This window comes from Lepidochelys kempii, chromosome 10 (assembly GCF_965140285.1).
Source record: "Lepidochelys kempii isolate rLepKem1 chromosome 10, rLepKem1.hap1, whole genome shotgun sequence".
Lineage (NCBI taxonomy): Eukaryota > Metazoa > Chordata > Testudines > Cheloniidae > Lepidochelys > Lepidochelys kempii.
Genome location: NC_136389.1, coordinates 33,400,107 through 33,420,155, shown reverse-complemented (window position 1 = coordinate 33,420,155; position 20,049 = coordinate 33,400,107). Strand labels below are relative to the sequence as shown.

Here is a 20,049-nt window from a genome sequence, read left to right as displayed (position 1 = left end):
GAAATAAAGAGAAGATATTTTCCTTTCATCTTAGGGATTCTTTATAAAAATATTGCTACAAAATTTTCAACTGGAAATGTGATTTTCCATTTGACAATCTCCCTCTACATCAGTGTTCATTTTTCTTTTGCAGATCACCTTTAAGAAAAAGCTTCTTTACCAAAATAATCAGTTCCTTCCTAATTTTTTCTAGCTGTGTTAGAATGCTGCTAAAAGGCAACACTGGATTGTGGCATCACTGAATGAAGGCACAGCTGATTAGAAAGGAGGAGGAGCTTTTTGCATACAATTTTGGAACTCAAAAGTGAAAGGAGAAACCATCAATTACAACAGTTTCTCCTAAAATGATTACTGAAAATTTTGTTGCACTTTATAAATGAAGTCATCCTTAAGGTTATAAGAAAAGTCAGCCAATTCAGTTCTTTATACTATGTGGTATGTAATCATAAGGCTGCTTCTAGAATAAGTTTCAGTGGTTCTCAGACTATGGATTGGGACCTCAAAGTGGATCGTGATCCCATTTTAATGGGGTTGCCAGGGCTGGCTAATACTTGCTGTGACCCAGGGCTGAAACCGAAGGCCAAGCCCCACCACCTGAGGCCGAAGTTTGAGGGTTTCAACCCTGCGTGTTGGGACTCAGGTTTCAGGCCCCCTTGCTTGGGGCTGAAGCCCTTGTGCCTCAGCTTTGCCAACCCCCCTTCTGCCCCTGGCAGTGGGGCTTGGGCAGGCTCCAGCTTTGGTCCCCCCCCTCCTGGGGTCATGTAGTAATTTTTACTGTCAGTAGGGGGTCACGGTGCAATGAAGTTTGAGAACCCCTGAGTTTGGTAACAAAAACTTGTTCATATTGGTGGTGAACTTATAGTAAGGTCCAGTATCTTAGGTTGTCGTATTGTTACTTCATAAACTGTGTGTTCATATTTATTACTGCAAAGTTAAAGTGCCCTATTGTGCTTAAATTTATCTAACTGTGCTTATTGTCATCTCACTGTTAGTAAGAGATGCCACTTCCATCCACAGTCTTGATAAAAGACTGAGAGCAAGTGCATTTTGACCACTGTATTGTATTTTAAATGAAAATTGTGTTTTAAAAATGCCATAATAAAATGAAATGCCCTTTCATACAGATTTTTAGAATTACACTGTGGTTTTGGTCACCTTTTAGAATATTGAAGCAATAAATGGTTGCAAGGTTCAGCCATGGTTTCTAAATTCAGTAATGTTTCACTTTGATCCTGTCTGCACTTGCCATTTCAACTTCGCACGGGTTCACCTGATCCGCATTTTCGGCAATGGGTAAATTTTCTAATAATATAGACAAAGTTTGTGTGTACACAGTTGTGCAGTAAATTAATTCTCAAGGTATACTCCATTGTTTGTCATAAAGGGTTGTATTTGGTTTTAACCTTGTACACTAAGTCCCAGAATAGATGCAGGAAATGCTGTGTTATGTAAGCTCTATCTACACCACTACGAGTGTGTGTAAATTCCTAAAACAGTTAGAAGTTTTGTTTTATATACAAAGTGGACTGTTTGCTGATAGAGTGAATAGTATCTGGTATCATTTTGGCTCTGATATGGGAAGCACACTATTGAATGCTCTCTTGTTTCTGCTGTGCAAAACAAATGACTTCTAGTTAGTGCAAGTTAATTGTGAGAATAGTTCTTGTTAGTATACTTTTTAAAAATATAATTTACTTTGGAAATTGTGGATGTTTAGAGTATTGCAAACTTGGCCAATTTCATTTGATATTTTCTGTGCTTGCTGCAGCTTCACAAAGTAAAATTAAAATATCACCACTTGAAGATCCCTCAATGTATTAGGAATAATTTAATTGAACTGCTTGTATAGTTTCTATGGAAACTACAAATTTAGTTATGTTTTATGCTCTTAAACATGATAGCAGTTACTATAGAAATTGATAATGCCTCTCAGTGAGATGCAAATTACTTACTGTTGGTTGACACTAGAAACATTGCCATTCTTTAGCAGAAGTATTGATGCACAGATACCACCCTTGTCTTTCAGATAACTCTCTTAAATCTAGCAGGAATTTCAGGAATCCTCACTTCAGGCTGTGTCTGAAAGGAAGCATAAAGGGGAAGGAGAGAATATAAATCTCATAAACTTCCAGGCTTAGTCCCATCCAGTTGTCGGAGGACTGCTCCTTCATCTCTTGCGTGCGTTGTCTTAAAAATCATCTATATTTTGGTGGTGTGTTTATATAAAGGGGCTTGTTGCCACCTGGTAAAGTCAGGACCCTGTGTATAATTCTATTATGAAGCCATTTGCACAGCTGCATAATTCCTTTTTGAAACTGCAGTTTAATGCTATAGAATCTAAACACTTCTACGGACAGTTGGGTTCTGGAGATTATCCATCAGGGATACTCCATAGTTTCTCTCCTTCCTGCCTCTCAAACTCCCTTCCTGGTCCTACATTGGGGACCACTCTCATGAGGTGATTTTTCAGCATGAGGTAGAATCCCTTTTGCACCGAGTGGCAATAGAGCACATCCCACCTCATCATGGGACGGGGATCTACTCCCAGTATTTTCAATTTCTAAAGAAGACTGAGGGGGAGACTCATCCTGACCTTTGGCAATTCAACATCTTTATTTGAAAGCTGAAATTCTGGTTATATTGGCATTGATAAACTCTTCCCTTCAGAAAAGGATGTGGTTCACAGCTCTTGACACATAGGACATGTATTTCCATGTGGACCGTAACCCATCACACAGAGAGTTCCTGCGTTTTACGGTTGGCCAGGAACAGTTTCAGGCCCTCCCCTTTTGGCTCACTGCAGCACCCAGAACATTTACGATTGTTTTCTCTGTGGTAGCAGCCCAGTTGAAGTACCAGGGCTATACATTGTTTCCATACCTAGATGACTGACTCCTGGTAGGCCGCTCTTGTTCGGGGGTCAGGTCTTCTCGTACAACTTCTAGCAGCCATAAATGTTTACATAAATAAAGAAAAGTCCATTTTGTTACCCACAAGAACAATAAATTTAATGGGGGCAACATTGGGCTCAGTTTCTGCAAGAGCATATCTCCCCACAGACAGGATTCATAAAATAACCAAAGTGATTTCATGCATTACCAGCAGACCACAAACTACAGTGCACAGGTATCTTTCACTGTTAGGCTCAAGGCCAAATGCACTTACATGACGCTGTTTGTCAGACTCTACTTGTGGTGTCTGCAAGCTTGGCTCCATTCAATCTGCCAACTGAACGAGGACCACATCAATTCCAAGGTGACTGTTCCCACCAGAGTTATCACCTCCCTCATTTGTTGGTCGTGGTGTGAGTTCCCTTCAGCCCTCCCACAGCCACCATTGTGACAGATGCCTTCCTCCTGTGGTGGGATGCTCACCTGTACAACCACATTGGTCAGGGTACCTGGACCTCACGAGAGAACAGGCTACATATAAACATACTAGAAATGAGGGCAGTCTGCCTTGCGTGCAAAGCCTCCCTTCCACTCATACTCGTATTCCATTTACGGATAATGTTGGACAGTATCACCATGGTGGTCTATGTCAATGAACAGGGAGGAGCAAAATCTCATTTCTTCTGCCTGGAAGCTGTCAGACTTTGGAACTGGTGCGTCAGAAAGCACGTCATGATACAGGCCGCCTATATCCCCAGTATTCACAACTCCCTTACAGACAGACTAAGCAGAAGCTTCTTGGCAGACTGTGAGTGGGAGGTTCATGACAATCATAAGTGAAATACTTACCCGGTGGGGTACTCCAATATTTGCATTCCAAACTAACAGAAAGCTCCCCCTATTTTGTTCCAGAGGTGCCATGGATTGTGACTCCCAAGGCAATGCTCTTCTGTTGCCTTGGACAAATGGCCTCAGATATGCCTTTCCTCCCATTTCCCTACTTCTGCAAGTTATGGGGAGGATATGTCACGACAGAACTGGTATCATTCTCCTAGCAGCCTACTGGCCCAGACAGCTCTGGTTCATGGAACTTCTAAAGACGTCTGCCTGCCCACCCACCCACCAGTCAGAGTCTGCTCATTCCCTGATCTCCTAATCCAGGATGGGGGGGGAAATTAAGCAAGCATTAAAATTCCTCACTCCACCTCATGGCTTGGTGTTTGGATGGGCGTTGGAAATAGAATTCTCATGCTTGGCCCCTGTTGAGGAGATCCTTCACCAAAGTAGAAAGGATTCTACTAGAACCTGCTACCTGGCCAAATGGAGAGACTTTTATTGGTCTGGACTCAACTGCACCAACCGTCTGTAGATACCTTAAGCATCCCAGTTGTCCTAAACTATCTCTTGTCCCTGAGGACTTCAGGGATCACTATCAGTTCTCAGCAAGTACACATAGCAGTGATTAGTGTCTTCCTCCCTCCAGTGGAAGGATGGTCCATCTTTACTCACCCTGCTTCAGCACAATTTATGAAAGGCCTGATCAGGACCTTCTCACTAGTGCTTAACACATCAGTGGGACCTTTAACCTTGTCCTGTGAACACTCTCTCAGGTCCACCCTTTGAACCCATGGCAACATGTGCCAGGACCCACCTGTCTATGAGGGTGGCTTTTTGTGGCTATCCTTTCTGCTAGGAGGGTCAGTGAGGTTGGAGCCATCATGGCAGGTCCTCCTTATACAGTGTTTCACAAAGAAAAGATTTCTCTCCAACTGCATCCTGGATTTCTCCCCAAGATTGTTTGAGTTTCACCTCCAATGAAATGATACTTACCTGTATTGTTCCCAAAACCCCACACTTCTGAAGAGAAGAGACCATCCTCCCTTGATGTCTGGTATGCCCTGAAATGAACCAAACTTATTAGGAAATTACTTGAAACTTTTTATTGCCATAGCAAAGAGATGGCATGGGCAAGCCAGAATCTCCCAGAGATTTCTAAGTGGGTTTCGGGATGCATCTTGGAGTTCTACAAGATAGCAAAAATTCCTTCCCCTGTGGCTGTCACAACTCATTCCATGCAAGCAGGCATGAGGTGGAAGCAGCTTGTATCTGACGTCCTGCTGCAAGGAAGCTACCTGGAGTTCTATCCCCATGTTTGCAACACACTACACTCTAGTTCATTGCACGGTATGCATCTGATGAAGTGAGCTGTAGCTCACGAAAGCTTATGCTCAAATAAATTGGTTAGTCTCTAAGGTGCCACAAGTACTCCTTTTCTTTTTGCGAATACAGACTAACACGGCTGTTTCTCTGAATGGCAAAGTGGGAACTATAATGACAAAACAATACAGAAGTGAGGATTTCACATCCCAGCTATTGATAAGTGAGTTCTTGCCAGACAGGATGCTATTAAACTAAGTTTCCTTTTACATCTTCTAGGCACTTCCCTTTCTCTGGAGGCGATAGGCACTATCAGGGCAGGATTGTATTCCTAACAGCCCAATAGCACCTTTATTCCAATGTGACTAGTTTGGAATGTGAGGATGTGACTAGCCGCTTCCCAGCTTATGGCTGCCTCTGTTGCTTAGCCAAAGGCCTTAGCCTAAGAACAGGGCCTCAGACTGTCACAGTAAGAGAAGGACCTTACACTAGCAGACAGTGATTTTGATTCTTTCTTTTATACCTCTAACTAGCCAAGTGATAAGAATACACCTAAATTCGTAGAGTATAGGCCTTTACAGACAGGCCTGAATATCTATATTCTAACAGGGTGAAGCCACTTGAGGAAGAAAGCAAACTTTATCAAGGTTAACTCCTTTCAGTACCAAAGAGGTAACAAGGAGGAGACCCTTTGCATTTTAAATGGTCAGCCTTAGGGTAAAAGGGTCTAGGCACAGAGTCTTAGCATCAGGACAATCTAAGGAACTTTTTTTCTTCGTGGGTCCAAACATTATCTGAGTAGTGGATATGGGAGCTACATCCATTGTTCTCAATAAAGGCACTGGATTGCTAGAGATGTATATTATGAAAATATCAATTTGCATGTAAGGAACAAAAAGTATCTCCTTAAGAGCTCTTTTTCAGAAATGTTGGGGGGAATAACCAGCTGTAATTAACTGATATAAGCGTTGTATAACTTCTCAGCACACCATGCTGAGAAGTTATACAACGCTTCTTCCCTCCAGTGGAAGGATGTTCCAGCAGTGAGAGCTATCTCAGAGTACCCAGAGCCCTAGAAGGAGAGCGTGAAACGTCTCATGACTGTCACAGAAAGTATTGCTTTCAGTACAGGGATTTCTGTGTTGAATGGTTACTGGAAGAAAGGAGTCAGAGTAGCAGCCGTGTTAGTCTTTATCCGTAAAAAGAAAAGGAGTACCTGTGGCACCGTAGAGACTAACAAATTTATTAGCGCATAAGCTTTCGTGAGCTACAGTTCACTTCATCGGATACATACAGTGGAAAAAATATATGCATCCAATGAAGTCAGCTGTAGCTCACGAAAGCTTATGCTCTAATAAATTTGTTAGCCTCTAAGGTGCCACAAATACTCCTTTTCTTTTTATGGAAGAAAGGAGATTCCCTCAACTTCAAAGGATGCTGCAATCATGCTGATAGACCTTTGAGATTTAGCATGATTTTAGTCTGTCTTGTTTTAGAGTTGTAAGGGTGGATCAAGCATCAGACTCTTTTTTTTGGGGGGGGGGGGGATATTGAGGTGTGATACCACCCTATATTATTAAATGAAGGAATTAAGCAACATTCTGCACGTTGTAGCATTCACGGCACTGTGCAACTAAGCTACAAGAGTTTTTGTGACCACCCTTTATTTGTCAGACTCTTTTGTAAACCCCAGTGCATGCGGCACATAGGCTATGAGACTGAGTGAGAGAGTGCCTTTTTAAGTTTTTTCTATTAGGTTGACCCAATTTTTTTAGTGCATCCATTTCTGCATGAATCAAGGCTTAAGAGTATTTTCTTCAAGGAAAGCACAGATGCATCTATAGTGTTCTCAGTGGACTGTTTAGACAATGATTGATGTGCCCAAGGGTTTGGCTACTGTACATTGGAAATACAAATTTAGATTTTACAATTACTCTTCTGACCAGCAGATGGAGTTCAAGAATATTACTTAAGAAGCTAATATAACCATCCAGTCCTCATCTTTCTCAGTTGTTTTCTCTAACGTGAATTGGAGCAGCTCTTCTCCGTCTGACTTAACAGTTTGTCAGAATGCTTTATGGCAAACTTAGTCTGCTGAATCTCAGCATTTGATCTTGCGTGTTCTTCTATGCTCACTCTCAGTAAACTCAGTTGATTCTCTTGGTTTTGCATAATGTAGTGATTTTGATAGAAGAAATGATGTTGAGAGGCTTTGACTCTGCCTGTAGAGGAGTATATAAAGAGCTCAAATAATGTCTACAAAAACTTTATGCGGCTCAGCTCAATTTTTAGTAGTATTTTAAGGGAGATATAATTTAACAAAATATCTTCCCAGTAATTCAGTTTTCTGTCATGCAATGAAATTAAGCAATGTGTAACCCTGACTATCATAACCAACTGAACAAAAGCCGCCAATGGAAAGTTGTGACTAAGAGGACTAATGTGATTCTTAGGTGTACAAATGGGAATATCAAGTAGGAGTAGGGAGGGAAACGTGGAATTTCCTTGGAGTGCTAGTCCCAGTGTGTATTCCACAAATGGATATGCATGTGCACCATGCACCTAAGACCAGAAAATCTTGCAAGTAGTATCCATTGGTCCACACCTGCATGTTGGATTTCCTTGTGCTCAGCACTGAGGGTATAAGGGAAGGTGTGGATCGACCATCTCTCCAGTTCCTTTTCACTGCTGTGTGCCTGAGTCTGAATCCTCAGCCCGGAGCTATTCTCGCATTGTCTTAATCTCTCTAAATATAATTGTATATAATTTGTTAGTGTTTTTGTAGTATTCTAATAGTGTTGCTTTGTTTTTCCCCACCTCAGGGACCCTCTCTGTCTTCCCTTTAGAGAGTAGGACTTTACCCAGAATCAGATGATTTAAAAACCGTCTCGTGTTCTTGCTCCTTCTCAGTCAGTGACTACCACCAGGACTGCCTTTACTGCTTTGGGGAGGTGCATATCTCCGCTAAGTGGAGTATCTTTCACTCCTTCCCACCTCGGACCTGAGAGGGACGAGAGCTCTGACTGAGGAGTTACCTCCTGGAGAAAGCCATGAGACCCCAGTCAGGTCCATGCCAGCGAGATGCCCCTATACGACAGCTACAGTCCTCACGCAGTGTACCTCCAAGCATGAGTTCTGGAGCAGAGGCCGGATCAGATAAATCTACCCGTTATCTTGGGCTTCTCATAAGAGTAAAGCGGCAATGTGACCAATATAAAAACAAATTCCTCTCTAAGTCTGTTTCCAAGAGAAAGGATCCTTTCCGAGCCCTTCCAAGTCAGTTGAGTCTTCACATGCAGGTCCCAAGGACTTAAGTCTCCCTAAGCCTCCTGACCATGAAGGGAATGCATGCAGGAGCAAGGCTCCAATGGAACTACCACCACTGTTGACAGTAGTGGCGACCGTGGCCTCTCACAAGCCGCCAACATCCTCCGGTATGGACCAAGAGCAGCAGACAGCACTCTTTGTCCAATGGTAGGCTCTGCCAACCACTAAGTCTATTGAGGCACTGTATCAAACAGAACCAATAACTGGGACCCCTTGTACTCCAGGACATACTGAGACAAATGCTACTCAGAGGATATTTTCAACCTTCCAGACCCTGACTCTCTACTGTTTTTAGGCCTGGTACTTCAGAGGGACATTTTAATGCCAGAAGGGGATACCATCTCAGAAAGAATTTATTCCCCTTCTCCATCCATGAGGCAAAGTTTCCTTCCACTGGCACCAGTAGTACCTCTGATGGAGTCAGATCCAGCCTTCTTGTTGGCTGACAAACTAGGTAGGACAAACTACCATCTCCCAGAGAGGTTAGTCTAGACAGGGTTTTGAGAGTTTCCTGGACCCATCCTCCATGCAAGCAGGATCACTTTCCAAGGGATCACAGGTGCCTAGTGCCTTCCCTCACACCAAACCAGTATTCAAGCCTTCATACAGGCCCTATTTGAGTCCTTGGAATCTTTATGCATCACAGCTTGGATCTGTGCACTCTACCAAGTGTCACGTTGTCCCTCTCGTAGGCAATTATAGAGTGGTATAGCATACCCTGGTAACGTACCTCTACCCTTAAAAGGGCTGAGAAACATTACTTTTGTGCCTGCAAAAGGGGAAGAACTCTTGTTCACCTTCCCTGCCCCCAACTCCCTAATAGTACAAGCAGCCACAGAAGAATCCAGGTAGCAACAGCCTAAAGCCATCCCTGTGGACAAGGGAGTGAAACGCCTGGATCTTCTGAGGAGGAAGGTATACACATCCACTAGCATCCGGTTCTCAGGATCTCTAACTACCAGTCCCTATTTGCAAAATATGACTTTATGACGACTTGAAGTTCCTGGAGTTCAAAGACACACTCCCCCAGAAGGGGCCATGGCCCAATTCCAAACCCTTGTTAAGGAAGGCAGTCTTTATGCAGCTTGCAATAAGATTTTAGCTGTGAACGCGGCTGATACCACAGTAGTAATGTAGTGTGTTGTGATTTCACTCTTTGGGGTTCCCCAGGGAGATTCAGAACACCATTGAGGACTTGCCATTTCATTAAACTGGTCTTTTCAGTAAGAAAACAGACAAGTCTTTGTACTCACTTAAAGACTCCAGGACAGCCCTCCTCTTCCTGGGCATTCATGAGCCCCAAAGAAGCAGCATCATAAACAGGTGTATAAGCAAAGACTCCTTTCACAGCCTTTCTATCACCATTGAGAATATGAACCACCACACAAGCGTCAAAGTGCAGATGACAAGGTGTGCCGAACTAGCCACCCAACCTCATCCACCTGCTAAAAGCTATTTTTGATGGGCTGCTGGAGAGTTGCAACCTTATGAGGCCATTCCCACCTGTTTCTGGAGTCCACTTTGGTGGCTGTGTAGCATACATTGCCCTTAACTGGAGGGCTATAACAGTGGACCTGTGAGTCCTAGATACCATTCAGTTTGGCTACACAATCAAGTTTGTTTACCCACCTCCTCCAAAAACACCTTCCCTGTCTCTCTTCAGGGACCAGTCTCATGAGGAGACCCTTTAGCAGGAGATATAATTTTTCCTTGAATTAGGAGCTATAGAGGAAGTGCCATATCAGCATCAAGGGGAAGGGTTTTACTCTATTTCATAGCTCCCAAGAAAAAGGGAGGATGGAGGCCTATTCTTGACATAATTTTTGTTCTCAAACTAAAATTCTGCATGGTTATACTGGCATCAGTAATTCTCCTTGGAGAAGGACACATAGTTTGCAGCTCTTGACATGAAAAATGGTTACTGTCAAATGGACCCACTTACCTATCCCTCAAAAGATTCCTGAGGTTTCTGGTAGGACAAGAACACTGCCAGTTCAAAGTACTTCAGTTCAGGCTGGCAACAGCATCCAGGGTCTTCACGAATGTTGTTGTCTTAGTGTTAGTAGCACACATGAGATAAAATGGCTACACCATCTTCCTGCACTTGGACCACTGGCTTCAAACAGGCAGAAGCCAGCTGGAAGTTTAGTTGGCAACCTTATCCTTGCTCCACTTCTTGGCATCCTTGGAATCTGGGTATAAATGGAAAAGTCTATTCTGACTCCCATGTAGCTCATAGAGTTTATAGTGGTGACTGTGGATTCGACTGCAGCAAGTTCCTGTCTCCCTGCAGACAGTGATTCCATGCCATGAACGGTTTGATAAGACACTCACAGACCTTGAGCAACAGTGTGGGTCTGTTTTTCTTTAGCCACATGGCCTCCTGTACATTTGTAATGCCATTAGATACTAATAAGTTTCAGAGTGGTAGTCGTGTTAGTCTGTATCAGCAAAAAGAAGGAGGAGTACTTGTGGTATTTTAGAGACTAACAAATTTATTTGGGTATAAGCTTTCGTGATCTAAACCTGATGAAGTGGGTTTAGCCCACAAAAGCTTATGCCCAAATAAATTTGTTAGTCTCTAAGATGCCACAAGTACTCCTCGTTCTTTTTATTAGATACTAAGATTGCCAGTTTGAAAGTAGATACAGGATGCTGTCCCCGCTGAAGATGAAGGCACCAAAATTTTAACAGTAGAAGCAGAAATACTTTTCACTATAAAGAATCTAGCAACAGCATCCTTTTCCAGATTGGCTAAATCTGTTATCAAGATAGGAATAATCTATGACTTTTGAAAATGGGTGACTAAATCTATATTTAGACTCTTAAATAACTGTCTGGTTTCCAGGTGCTGAGCACACTCTTCTGTCATTGAAATCAAGATGGCCGTTGAATAAATTGGTCATATTTTTGATACCCTTTATTAAAATCTTGCTAAAATCTTCCTTTATTCAACAGAAAGTTCCTAAGGGATCTTTCTCTTTAACAGAAAAAAAAAAAAAAAAAAGAAAAAGTTTTCCTTCCAAGAAGTGAAGGCAGACTTCCTGAGAATCAGTCTAGAGTGGTGGTTCCCCAACTTGTTCCGCCACTTGTGCAGGAAAAGGCCCTGGCAGGCTGGGCCAGTTTGTTTACCTGCTATGTTCGCAGGTTTGGCCCATTGCCACTCCCAGTGGCCGCGGTTCGCTGCTCCAGGCCAGTGGGAGCTGCTGGAAGCAGTGTGGGCCGAGGGACATACTGACCGCCGCTTCCAGCAGCTCCCATTGGCCTAGAGCAGCAAACCGCGGCCACTGGGAGCGGCGATGGGCCAAACCTGCGGACGCGGCAGGTAAACAAACCTGCCCGGCCCAGCCCAGCAGGGGCTTTCCCAGCACAAGCGGCGGAACAAGTTTGGGAACCCCTGCTCTAGAGAGAGAAACTCTCATCCCTAAGAATTAAATACTGACATGTTTAGGTATTTATAAATGTTGGTTTTAGGTACTTATCGCCTGTCACACCAGAATAGTTTGTGAATTGTGTTGTGATTTTCAAACTACTTTTAATTCTTAAGATTATGACTATAAGATTAAAACAGGTGACACTGTTTCAATATCTTACATATTAATGCTGTTCTCAGTTACATTTATGTGGAATTTACTCGATAACACATGAAAACAAAATGTTTTTTCATAGCCACAGATGCAAACCCAGGTACAGCAGGTGGGAATTGTACCAACACAAGCAATGGCAGCTGGACCAACAGCAGATCCTGAGAAACGCAAACTGATACAGCAGCAATTGGTTCTACTGCTTCATGCCCACAAATGTCAGAGACGAGAGCAAGCAAATGGAGAGGTGCGAGCCTGTGCTCTCCCACACTGTCGAACCATGAAGAACGTCCTCAATCACATGACACATTGTCAAGCTGGGAAAGCCTGTCAAGGTAAGAACAAATTGCCAGAAGGTCAATAGACGAGTTCTTTACTACTCTCCAGTGAGTTTTTTTCTCTCCTGTTTTTTGCCAGCTGACAGTGACTTTTTCCCCGGCATAAAAGTTCCTTTCTTTAAATAGCTGCTACACCTTTTTGCCTTTTTTCCCTTCCACTTATTACCACCATCATACAGTTGTTCTTAGCAGAAAGAATAAAATATTTAATCTTTCAAGGTCACTATTAATACTGTTTTACTCCTGAAAGAGTAGCATGTTTCACTTCTCCCATCACAGATCAAGCATGTCACATGTGCAGCATACCTTATCTCTACTAGCTTAGCATGTGAAAGCCATTAGATTGTTGTTGAACTAGTTCCTTCATGTCAGAGCAGCATCTTTATTAATGTACTCTCCAGAGAAAGAGATGGTCATTATTTGTCAAGTCCTGACATTTTGTTTAGTTGTATTTGAGATTTTGGTGTTTGTAGCACTCTTTAGTAAAGAAAATTGAGGATAATGGAAATGGAATGAGTTTATTCAAAGCCATAAAACCAGACTTAAACCTAAATTTTATTGCTTCACTTTTTTGATAGTTGCTCATTGTGCATCTTCACGACAAATCATCTCTCACTGGAAGAATTGTACTCGGCATGATTGTCCTGTGTGCCTCCCTTTGAAAAATGCCAGTGACAAAAGAAACCAACAACGTAAGTGATCATTTCTACTTATCAGCTACTGTACAAACATTAGAATAACATAGGTAAAACAAACTGAATCAAATATACAGTACTATGAAGGACTTTGAATTATAGTGGTTTGATAAACTCATTTGCTGTATATGGTATTCTGTTATAAAAAAATACATTTGGGCAGTCCCCTTTTTTGATCATTATATTCAAATTATTACTTTTAATACCTGATTCATGACAAAGGGAAATTCCCAGTCCAGAAAGACAACATCCATTTTGCCAAGACAGGACAATTTCTAGCTGTCATTTTGTATTAAGATAGGTCAGTCAAATTATTAGTGGGTCTAGTTATTATACCCATAAATTGTGCAATTCGTTATTTGCCCACAGATGGCTCTAGAGAAGATTTAAGATTCTTTCCTATCTTTCATAATATCAGAAATAATTTCAAGTCTGGTTCTTAACCAAGGGTGCCATTGATCAATGTAGGACAAACAAATTTGCATAAATGGAAACAGGTTTGTGGAGAGGAAGATGTGATGCATGTGTTCCAGTGATTAATTGTAAGAATAAGTAGAACTGCATTGCACTGTATATTTAACCCTAAAGAAAAGGAATGAATGGCTGAAATTCTAGTAAGCCTTCTTGTGAACTCCAGCATAATAGCTTAATATTACAGTTAGGTAATATTTATTTTTTCAACTTCTGGTCCATTTGTGTTCTTTTGTCCTCGAAGTAGATAATTGTTGAAATTATATTGGTGGGTTTTAAAGGATTGCTGGGCAGGATAAAAATAAACTGAGACAGAAGATCTAACAGTGTGGATGCTACAGTCTGTTAAATGATATCACACAAAAGTAAATTTGAAAAGGAGATAAAAGAAAAGTCTTAAGTCATCGGGGGAGGTGGTGGGAAATAACTGAGGGTCAGGGCAGAACTGCAAATTTGAGTAGTTGTGTTCTGAAAGAGTTCTACTTCTGGTTTAGGCTGAGACCACAAGGAAAGTGAGGCAAGCTAATAAGCCATGTAAGAAAGAGGTGGAAGAGTTTCACCAAAGACAAAGGGAGTTAAGACTGGAAAGAAGCTACCAAAAACGTGATTCTACCATTTTCTTATGGTTAGGTTAGCTTAGGTTGAAAAATTCCTGCGCAAGTGATTCAGATTTGGAACATATTGATAAATTAAACAGTAGTAAGTCACCAGGACCAGATGGCATTCACCCAAGAGTTCTAAAGTAGCTCAAATATGAAATTGCAGAACTAACAACTGTGGTATGTAACCTATCACTTAAATCAGCCTCTGGTATCAGATAAGTGGAGAATAGCTAATGTGTCACCAATTTTTTTAAAAGGCTCCAAAGGCAATCCTAGCAATTATGTGCTGGTAAGCCGAACTTCAGTACGAGGCAAATTGGTTGAAACTACAGTAAAGAACGGAATGATCGGGCACAAAGATTTAACACAATTTGTTGGGGAAGAGTCAACATGGCTTTTGTAAAGGGAAATCATGCCTCACAAATCTATTAGAATTCTTTGAAGGGGTCAACAAACCTGTGGACAAGGGTGATTCAGTGGATATATTGTACTTGGACTTTCAGAAAGCCTTTGACAAGATCCCTCACCGAAGGCCCTTAAGCAAAGTAAGCAGACATGGGACAATGGGGAAGGACCTCTCATGGATCATAACTGGTTAAAAGATAGGATGCAAAGTGTAGGAATAAATAGTTTTTAGAATGGAGAGAGGTAAATAGTGGGGTCCCCCAGGAATCTGTAGTGGGGCTAGTGCTGTTCAACATATTCATAAATGATCTGGAAAAAGAGGTGAATAGTGAGGTGGCAAAGTTTGCAGATGATACAAAATTACTCAAGATAGTTAAGTCCAAAGCAGACTGCGAAGAGTTACAAAGGGATCTCACACAACTGGGTGACTGGGCAACAAACTGGCAGATGAAATTCAATATTGATAAATGCAAAATAGTGCCCATTGGACAATGTAATACGCTCAAGAAAAAGTTCTTGGTGTGATTGTGAATAACACGTCTGTTCTATGTGCAGCAGCAGTCAAACAAGCTAACAGAATATTAGGAACCATTAGGAAAGGGATAGATAATAAGAGAGAAAATATCATAATGTCACCATATAAATCCATGGTATTCCCACATCTTGAATATTGCATATAGTTCTGGTCACCTCATCTCAAAGATATATTAGAATTGGGAAAAGATACAGAGAATGGCAACAAAAATGATGAGGGGATTGGAACAGCTGGAGAGGTTAAAAAGGCTGGGACTATTCAGCTTGGAAAAGAGGAGACTAAGGGGGGGGAGGTATGATTGAGGTCTATAAAACCATGAGTAGGGTGGAGAAAGTGAATAGGGAAGTGTTATTTACCCCTTCATATAAACCAAGAAGCCGGGGTCACCCAATGAAATTAATAGGCAGCAGGTTTAAAACAAAAGGAAATACTTCTTTTCACAATGCATAGTCAACCTGTAGAACTTGTTGCCAGGGGTTGTTGTGAAGGCTAAAATAATAACAGGGTTCAAAAAGAGCTAGTAAAAAGATAAGGTCAAGAAGGATCGATAGATCAATGGCTATTAGCCAAGATGGTTGTGGATGCAACACTGTGCTCTGGGTGTCCCTAGCCCCTGACTGCCAGAAGTTTGGAGTGGATGACAAGGTGTGGATCACTCAATAATTGCCTGTTCTGTTCATTCCCTCTGAAGCACCTGGTATTGGTCACTGTTGGCAGACTGGTTAGTGGGCGAGATGGATGATTGGTCTGACCCAGTATGGTCATTCTTATGAATAGATAATCTAAATTAACGAGTTTTGAAGAATATAAATAGCCCCTTTATGCTGACTTTTACTTGTTTTATCAATCTCCTCCCTGGTCTCCCTTTCTTTTAGGCATGGCTAATTGCTAGTGATTAATTTCTGTAATAACTGATTTTTGAGACATTTGCTGGTAGTTTTAATTTTAAAAAATAGCAGCTTTAATGTCTGATCAGTTCCGGTGAGAAATCCATTCGGTGCATTTGCTCTCAAGTTGTTAACTACAGAGTTTCTAGCAGTCGTAATGCAGGTGTTGTTATGGTGATCTTCTAATTTAAGTCATTGCAGAACACTTGGCTTTGCATTGTTCATACGTTCATTGTTTTGTCATTTGTATGATTTATGAAACCAGTAAAAGCACTTGAATTAAAATAAATTTTATGTAAAAAGCAGTCTTTGTTGTTAGATCTCTGAGTAAGATGTTTTGGCTTGGATGCAACAGAAAGATGGAGGGTAACTGCAGAATTTGCCATCTTTTCTTGGAAGGGGAAGGCAATGCAAATCTCAAATCCCACCTTTCTTTTCCTCAATTCAGCACTACTGACCATTAGCACGTACTGCCTAGCAGTGCCCTGATGTGCAAAATTCTTTAATCTGAAATGCATGTATGGATGGCTTCTCATGGCTTGTACTAAGCATAAGAAAATTAAGTTTGTGAACATTTACATTTTATTTATTTTGATTGAGAACACTAAGGTGCACCTGTCTCACGCTTTAGGCCCTCTTAATTTACCTGAATTCTAATATTACATTAATGGGGTGCATCTGAAAATTGGCACATTAGCAACATGACACATGAGGATGTAAACAAACATTGGTGTGCTGGTTCACAACATCCCAAATTAAATTATGCTTGCTTTTAAATGTGATGGCTTGTAACATTTCCCATAATTGTTAAAAATGTCCATGGCAGAAAATGATGGGAAAAAAATGAAAAAGAAAGGAATGGAAAGAGCAGTAACATTTACTTCTCTATCAAGTTGTGATGCAAACAGGATAATGTTTCAGGATAGCCATCTGGCAAGCCATGAGAGCACTAGAATCTGTAGCCCTCTTCCATTGCCTATCTTAAAATTTGAACTTTGAATCTCTGTTGCATCTGTGCTGGGCTTTTATGTGGCTCCACCTTCTGAATTGTTGAGTCTGTGCTTCCCAATGTTTCTAATGCTTTCCAAATTTTGGAGCATGCTAGATCAGTCGCTCCTCACTGGTATCTGGAACACTGCAAACTCCCTTTGAGTTCTAGAGGGTCATTCTGAAGCAGAGGTGCTATATAAAGATACAGCACAGATGCATGTTGGTCTTCAGAGCTATCTTTTAAAGATAAGGAAGGGGCAGCTTCGGGGAAAGAGCACAAAACGTAGGAAGATCTGGTGGAAGGCCGCCCCCCCCCCCCCCCCCAGTAACAACCACCTCACACTTGCCAATCCCCAAGGTTCTGAAATCTTCTTATACCCTGTAGTAACTCATGTTCCAGCCAGCCACTCCATTTCATTAACCTTTCTCACTCCTGGGACAAATGCATCTACCTAGCCTCCAACCCAGTTGCCAAGATCTTCAAGATCCACTGTAGCAGATTTTTCTAAAATATTTACACCTGTGCACGTGTAAACTTTTTCATTTCTGGAGCCCTCTGCATTGTGGCAAGAATCCAGTGCCTCACATGCTTATCAAATGAGTGGTGTTGAACTATATCTTTTTAGGGTATTTTACTTAAGTCTCTGAGTGTTTGGATTTTCTACAAGGAATGTATGTGTCTGATCTCAGCTACATCCTTGATATAAATGTAATCTTAAGTACTTATTTTTATTATTAGAGGTAGCACCACCTATTATTAAGGTTGTATAACACTTCCTCTTATAAGATCCTGTTTTCAGTTGCTTATACCTTGAAAAACTTTTATCCATTTGGACTAAAGTTTTCCATGCCAAGTGTCTGCCATCAGCTTGAACTCTTTTTGGAAAATTTCAGATTAAATGGTTAAGAAATGTCCAAGAATGAAGGTAGGGGAAAATGCATTGCTGTGCCCATATTTAAAAAACAAAAAACAAAAATCTTGACCTTTGGACATGTCTGGTGCCCCCAATGCTTTGAAGTAGGGACTTAATTTGGCAAGGAGATGTCAAAAAGATGACTTCTGTCCCTTGCAAATTTGGACTAGTTTACGAACCTATGAAAAATTGCAATTCACAGTCTCAGCAGAGACTTCTTTGATTTTTAGCAGTTAAATCTCAAGATTCTGTACTCACTAAGCCTACATGAGCCTCTCACTACTCCTAGTGCTGCCCAACCTCGCATACGCCATCACTACAGAGCAACTGAGCACTCTTCATCCCCTCACAGCTCCTACATGTGATTGGCATTCACAAATGTCATCCTCATACAGCAACTTCACATGCCGCAGCCAAGGGCTGCGGGGACAAGAAGACTTACCCTGTAATGAATGCTCCCAGTTTCTCTGGGCCAGGGTGGGGCTGGGCACGAGAACTGAGAGCAGAGAATCTGTATTTCCTATACTCTTAATGATCCCATGCTGGCACCTAAGCATCATGTCTGAGGAGGAAATAGTCCGATTCAACTGAAAAGGAGACAAAAGTGAGGGTGAGGGAGAGAAGGGTGGGACTGGAGTTCGGGGAGAGAAACTGTGACTGGAAGTTGGTGGGGAGGATGTAGTGGAGGGATGAGGAGTAGTCTGGGATTGCTTGGGCATGAAGCTGGGACTAAGAGCTGGGGGTGGAGAATGGGACTGGTTGGGCAAGGACTATGGGTCTGGAAGCCAGGTGGTGGGGAGGACAAGCTGGATCTGCTTAGGGACGAAGACTGGGACTGGAAGCCAGGAGGAGACTTGGACTGTGAGCAAGTGTCATGGACATAGGGTGGAAGTATTCTTTTTAAATGAAGAAAAAGAACACTATTGCTTCAAGTTTTACCTGCTTTGATAAGCATGCACATAAGCTTGGAACTTTTGAAGTACTGTCCTTCGAAACTGCATGCGTGGTCCCACTATCTCAGGACATATAAAGGGCTATAACCCCAACTACCACTCTCTTCCTCTTGACCATCATTAGCAACAATCTAGAAATGATGTCCATTGCTTCACTGTTAGTCCTCTTCTTTTCTTCCCCTTGGGAAAGCTTTGCTTTTTCAGTAAAATAGTTAATTGTTATTAAAAACAGTGTTAGTTTTCCTCTGTTGGGTGTTTAAATTTTCTTTAGGCTCCATTGAGTTCCCTCAGCGCTGATGTGGGTGCTCCTGTAGCAGCAGAAAGTAAGACAGTGGGCTTCAAACAGCGCCCCTCATGTGAGAGTTTAACATCTGTCATGGAGAACCACATAGGATGTGTCATTGGTTTAAGAGACTGGTACCTTTCAGATTGGTGCTCAATTCATAAATCCATTTCTACTCAGATCTGTTACACCCAGGAGAGCTGACTCAGACTAAGCTTCTTAGAGGAAGCCATGTGAGTATCTGCCTTGAGCAGAAATGCCAGCGGAATCCAGTGTGAGATCCTGGTCGCACTCAGCTGAGTCTGGGTCTGGAAGTGTTAGGTTTTTTGATCCTAAAGACACTCTGCACACTTTGATACGATTTATGCTTCCCAGCCCCCAGGGCCGAAGATGAGGCATCTTCACATATCCTGTCAGCCTCACAATCCGGTTCCTAGAAGCTCAGAACTGTGGACATGAAGGGATTGACTCCTCTTCCAGCTGCTGCCTCAGGTTCGATGTTGAATTTTTGAGGCAGGCCTACAGAGTCTTCAAAAAACTGATGTCACTTAATATCTGGGCCCTTTAAAGGGAGCTGGACTCCACCCGACTTGTGACACAGTTTGCTTGCCTCTCCAGGTGGAGAAAATTGGTAATGCCAGGGTACAGGCCTTTTGGGGAAGAGGTAAGAAAAGGACTCTCTTCTGGAAGAGTCGTGTGTTGTCTTCCCCCCCTTCCCCCCCCCCCCCCCCCCCAAAAAAAAAAAGTGGCCAGACAGGCCTTTTCAGAAGATGAAGGGAAAGTGGACAGAGGAGGTCTGGAAGAAGATCCTCCAGATCTAAGTCACCCAAATGCCCCTGTCTAGAGGAGTGGGCTTACCTAGTTTCCCACGTGACTGAGGCACTCAAACTTACCATAATGGGGAGTGAGAGACCCATGATATTTTTCCTGCAGGAGGCTCCAGAGATGGCTCCCTTCCAGTTCACCTTTCTATCATAAAGATAGTCAAGATGAATTGTGCTGATCTACATGCTTCTA

At 42.1% G+C, this 20,049-nt stretch overlaps 1 protein-coding gene across 8 annotated transcripts in view; it reads left to right on the top strand.

Moving 5' to 3' along the window:
* CREBBP (CREB binding lysine acetyltransferase) overlaps positions 1-20,049 on the top strand; it is a 191,714-nt gene that overhangs the window by 87,823 nt on the left and 83,842 nt on the right. For all 8 annotated transcript variants that reach the window (XM_073362774.2, XM_073362776.2, XM_073362780.2 and 5 more), the window contains exons 4-5: positions 12,045-12,294; positions 12,876-12,989. In XM_073362774.2, coding sequence (XP_073218875.1) covers positions 12,045-12,294; positions 12,876-12,989 — 364 coding nt within the window. The remainder of the gene's footprint in view (positions 1-12,044; positions 12,295-12,875; positions 12,990-20,049) is intronic.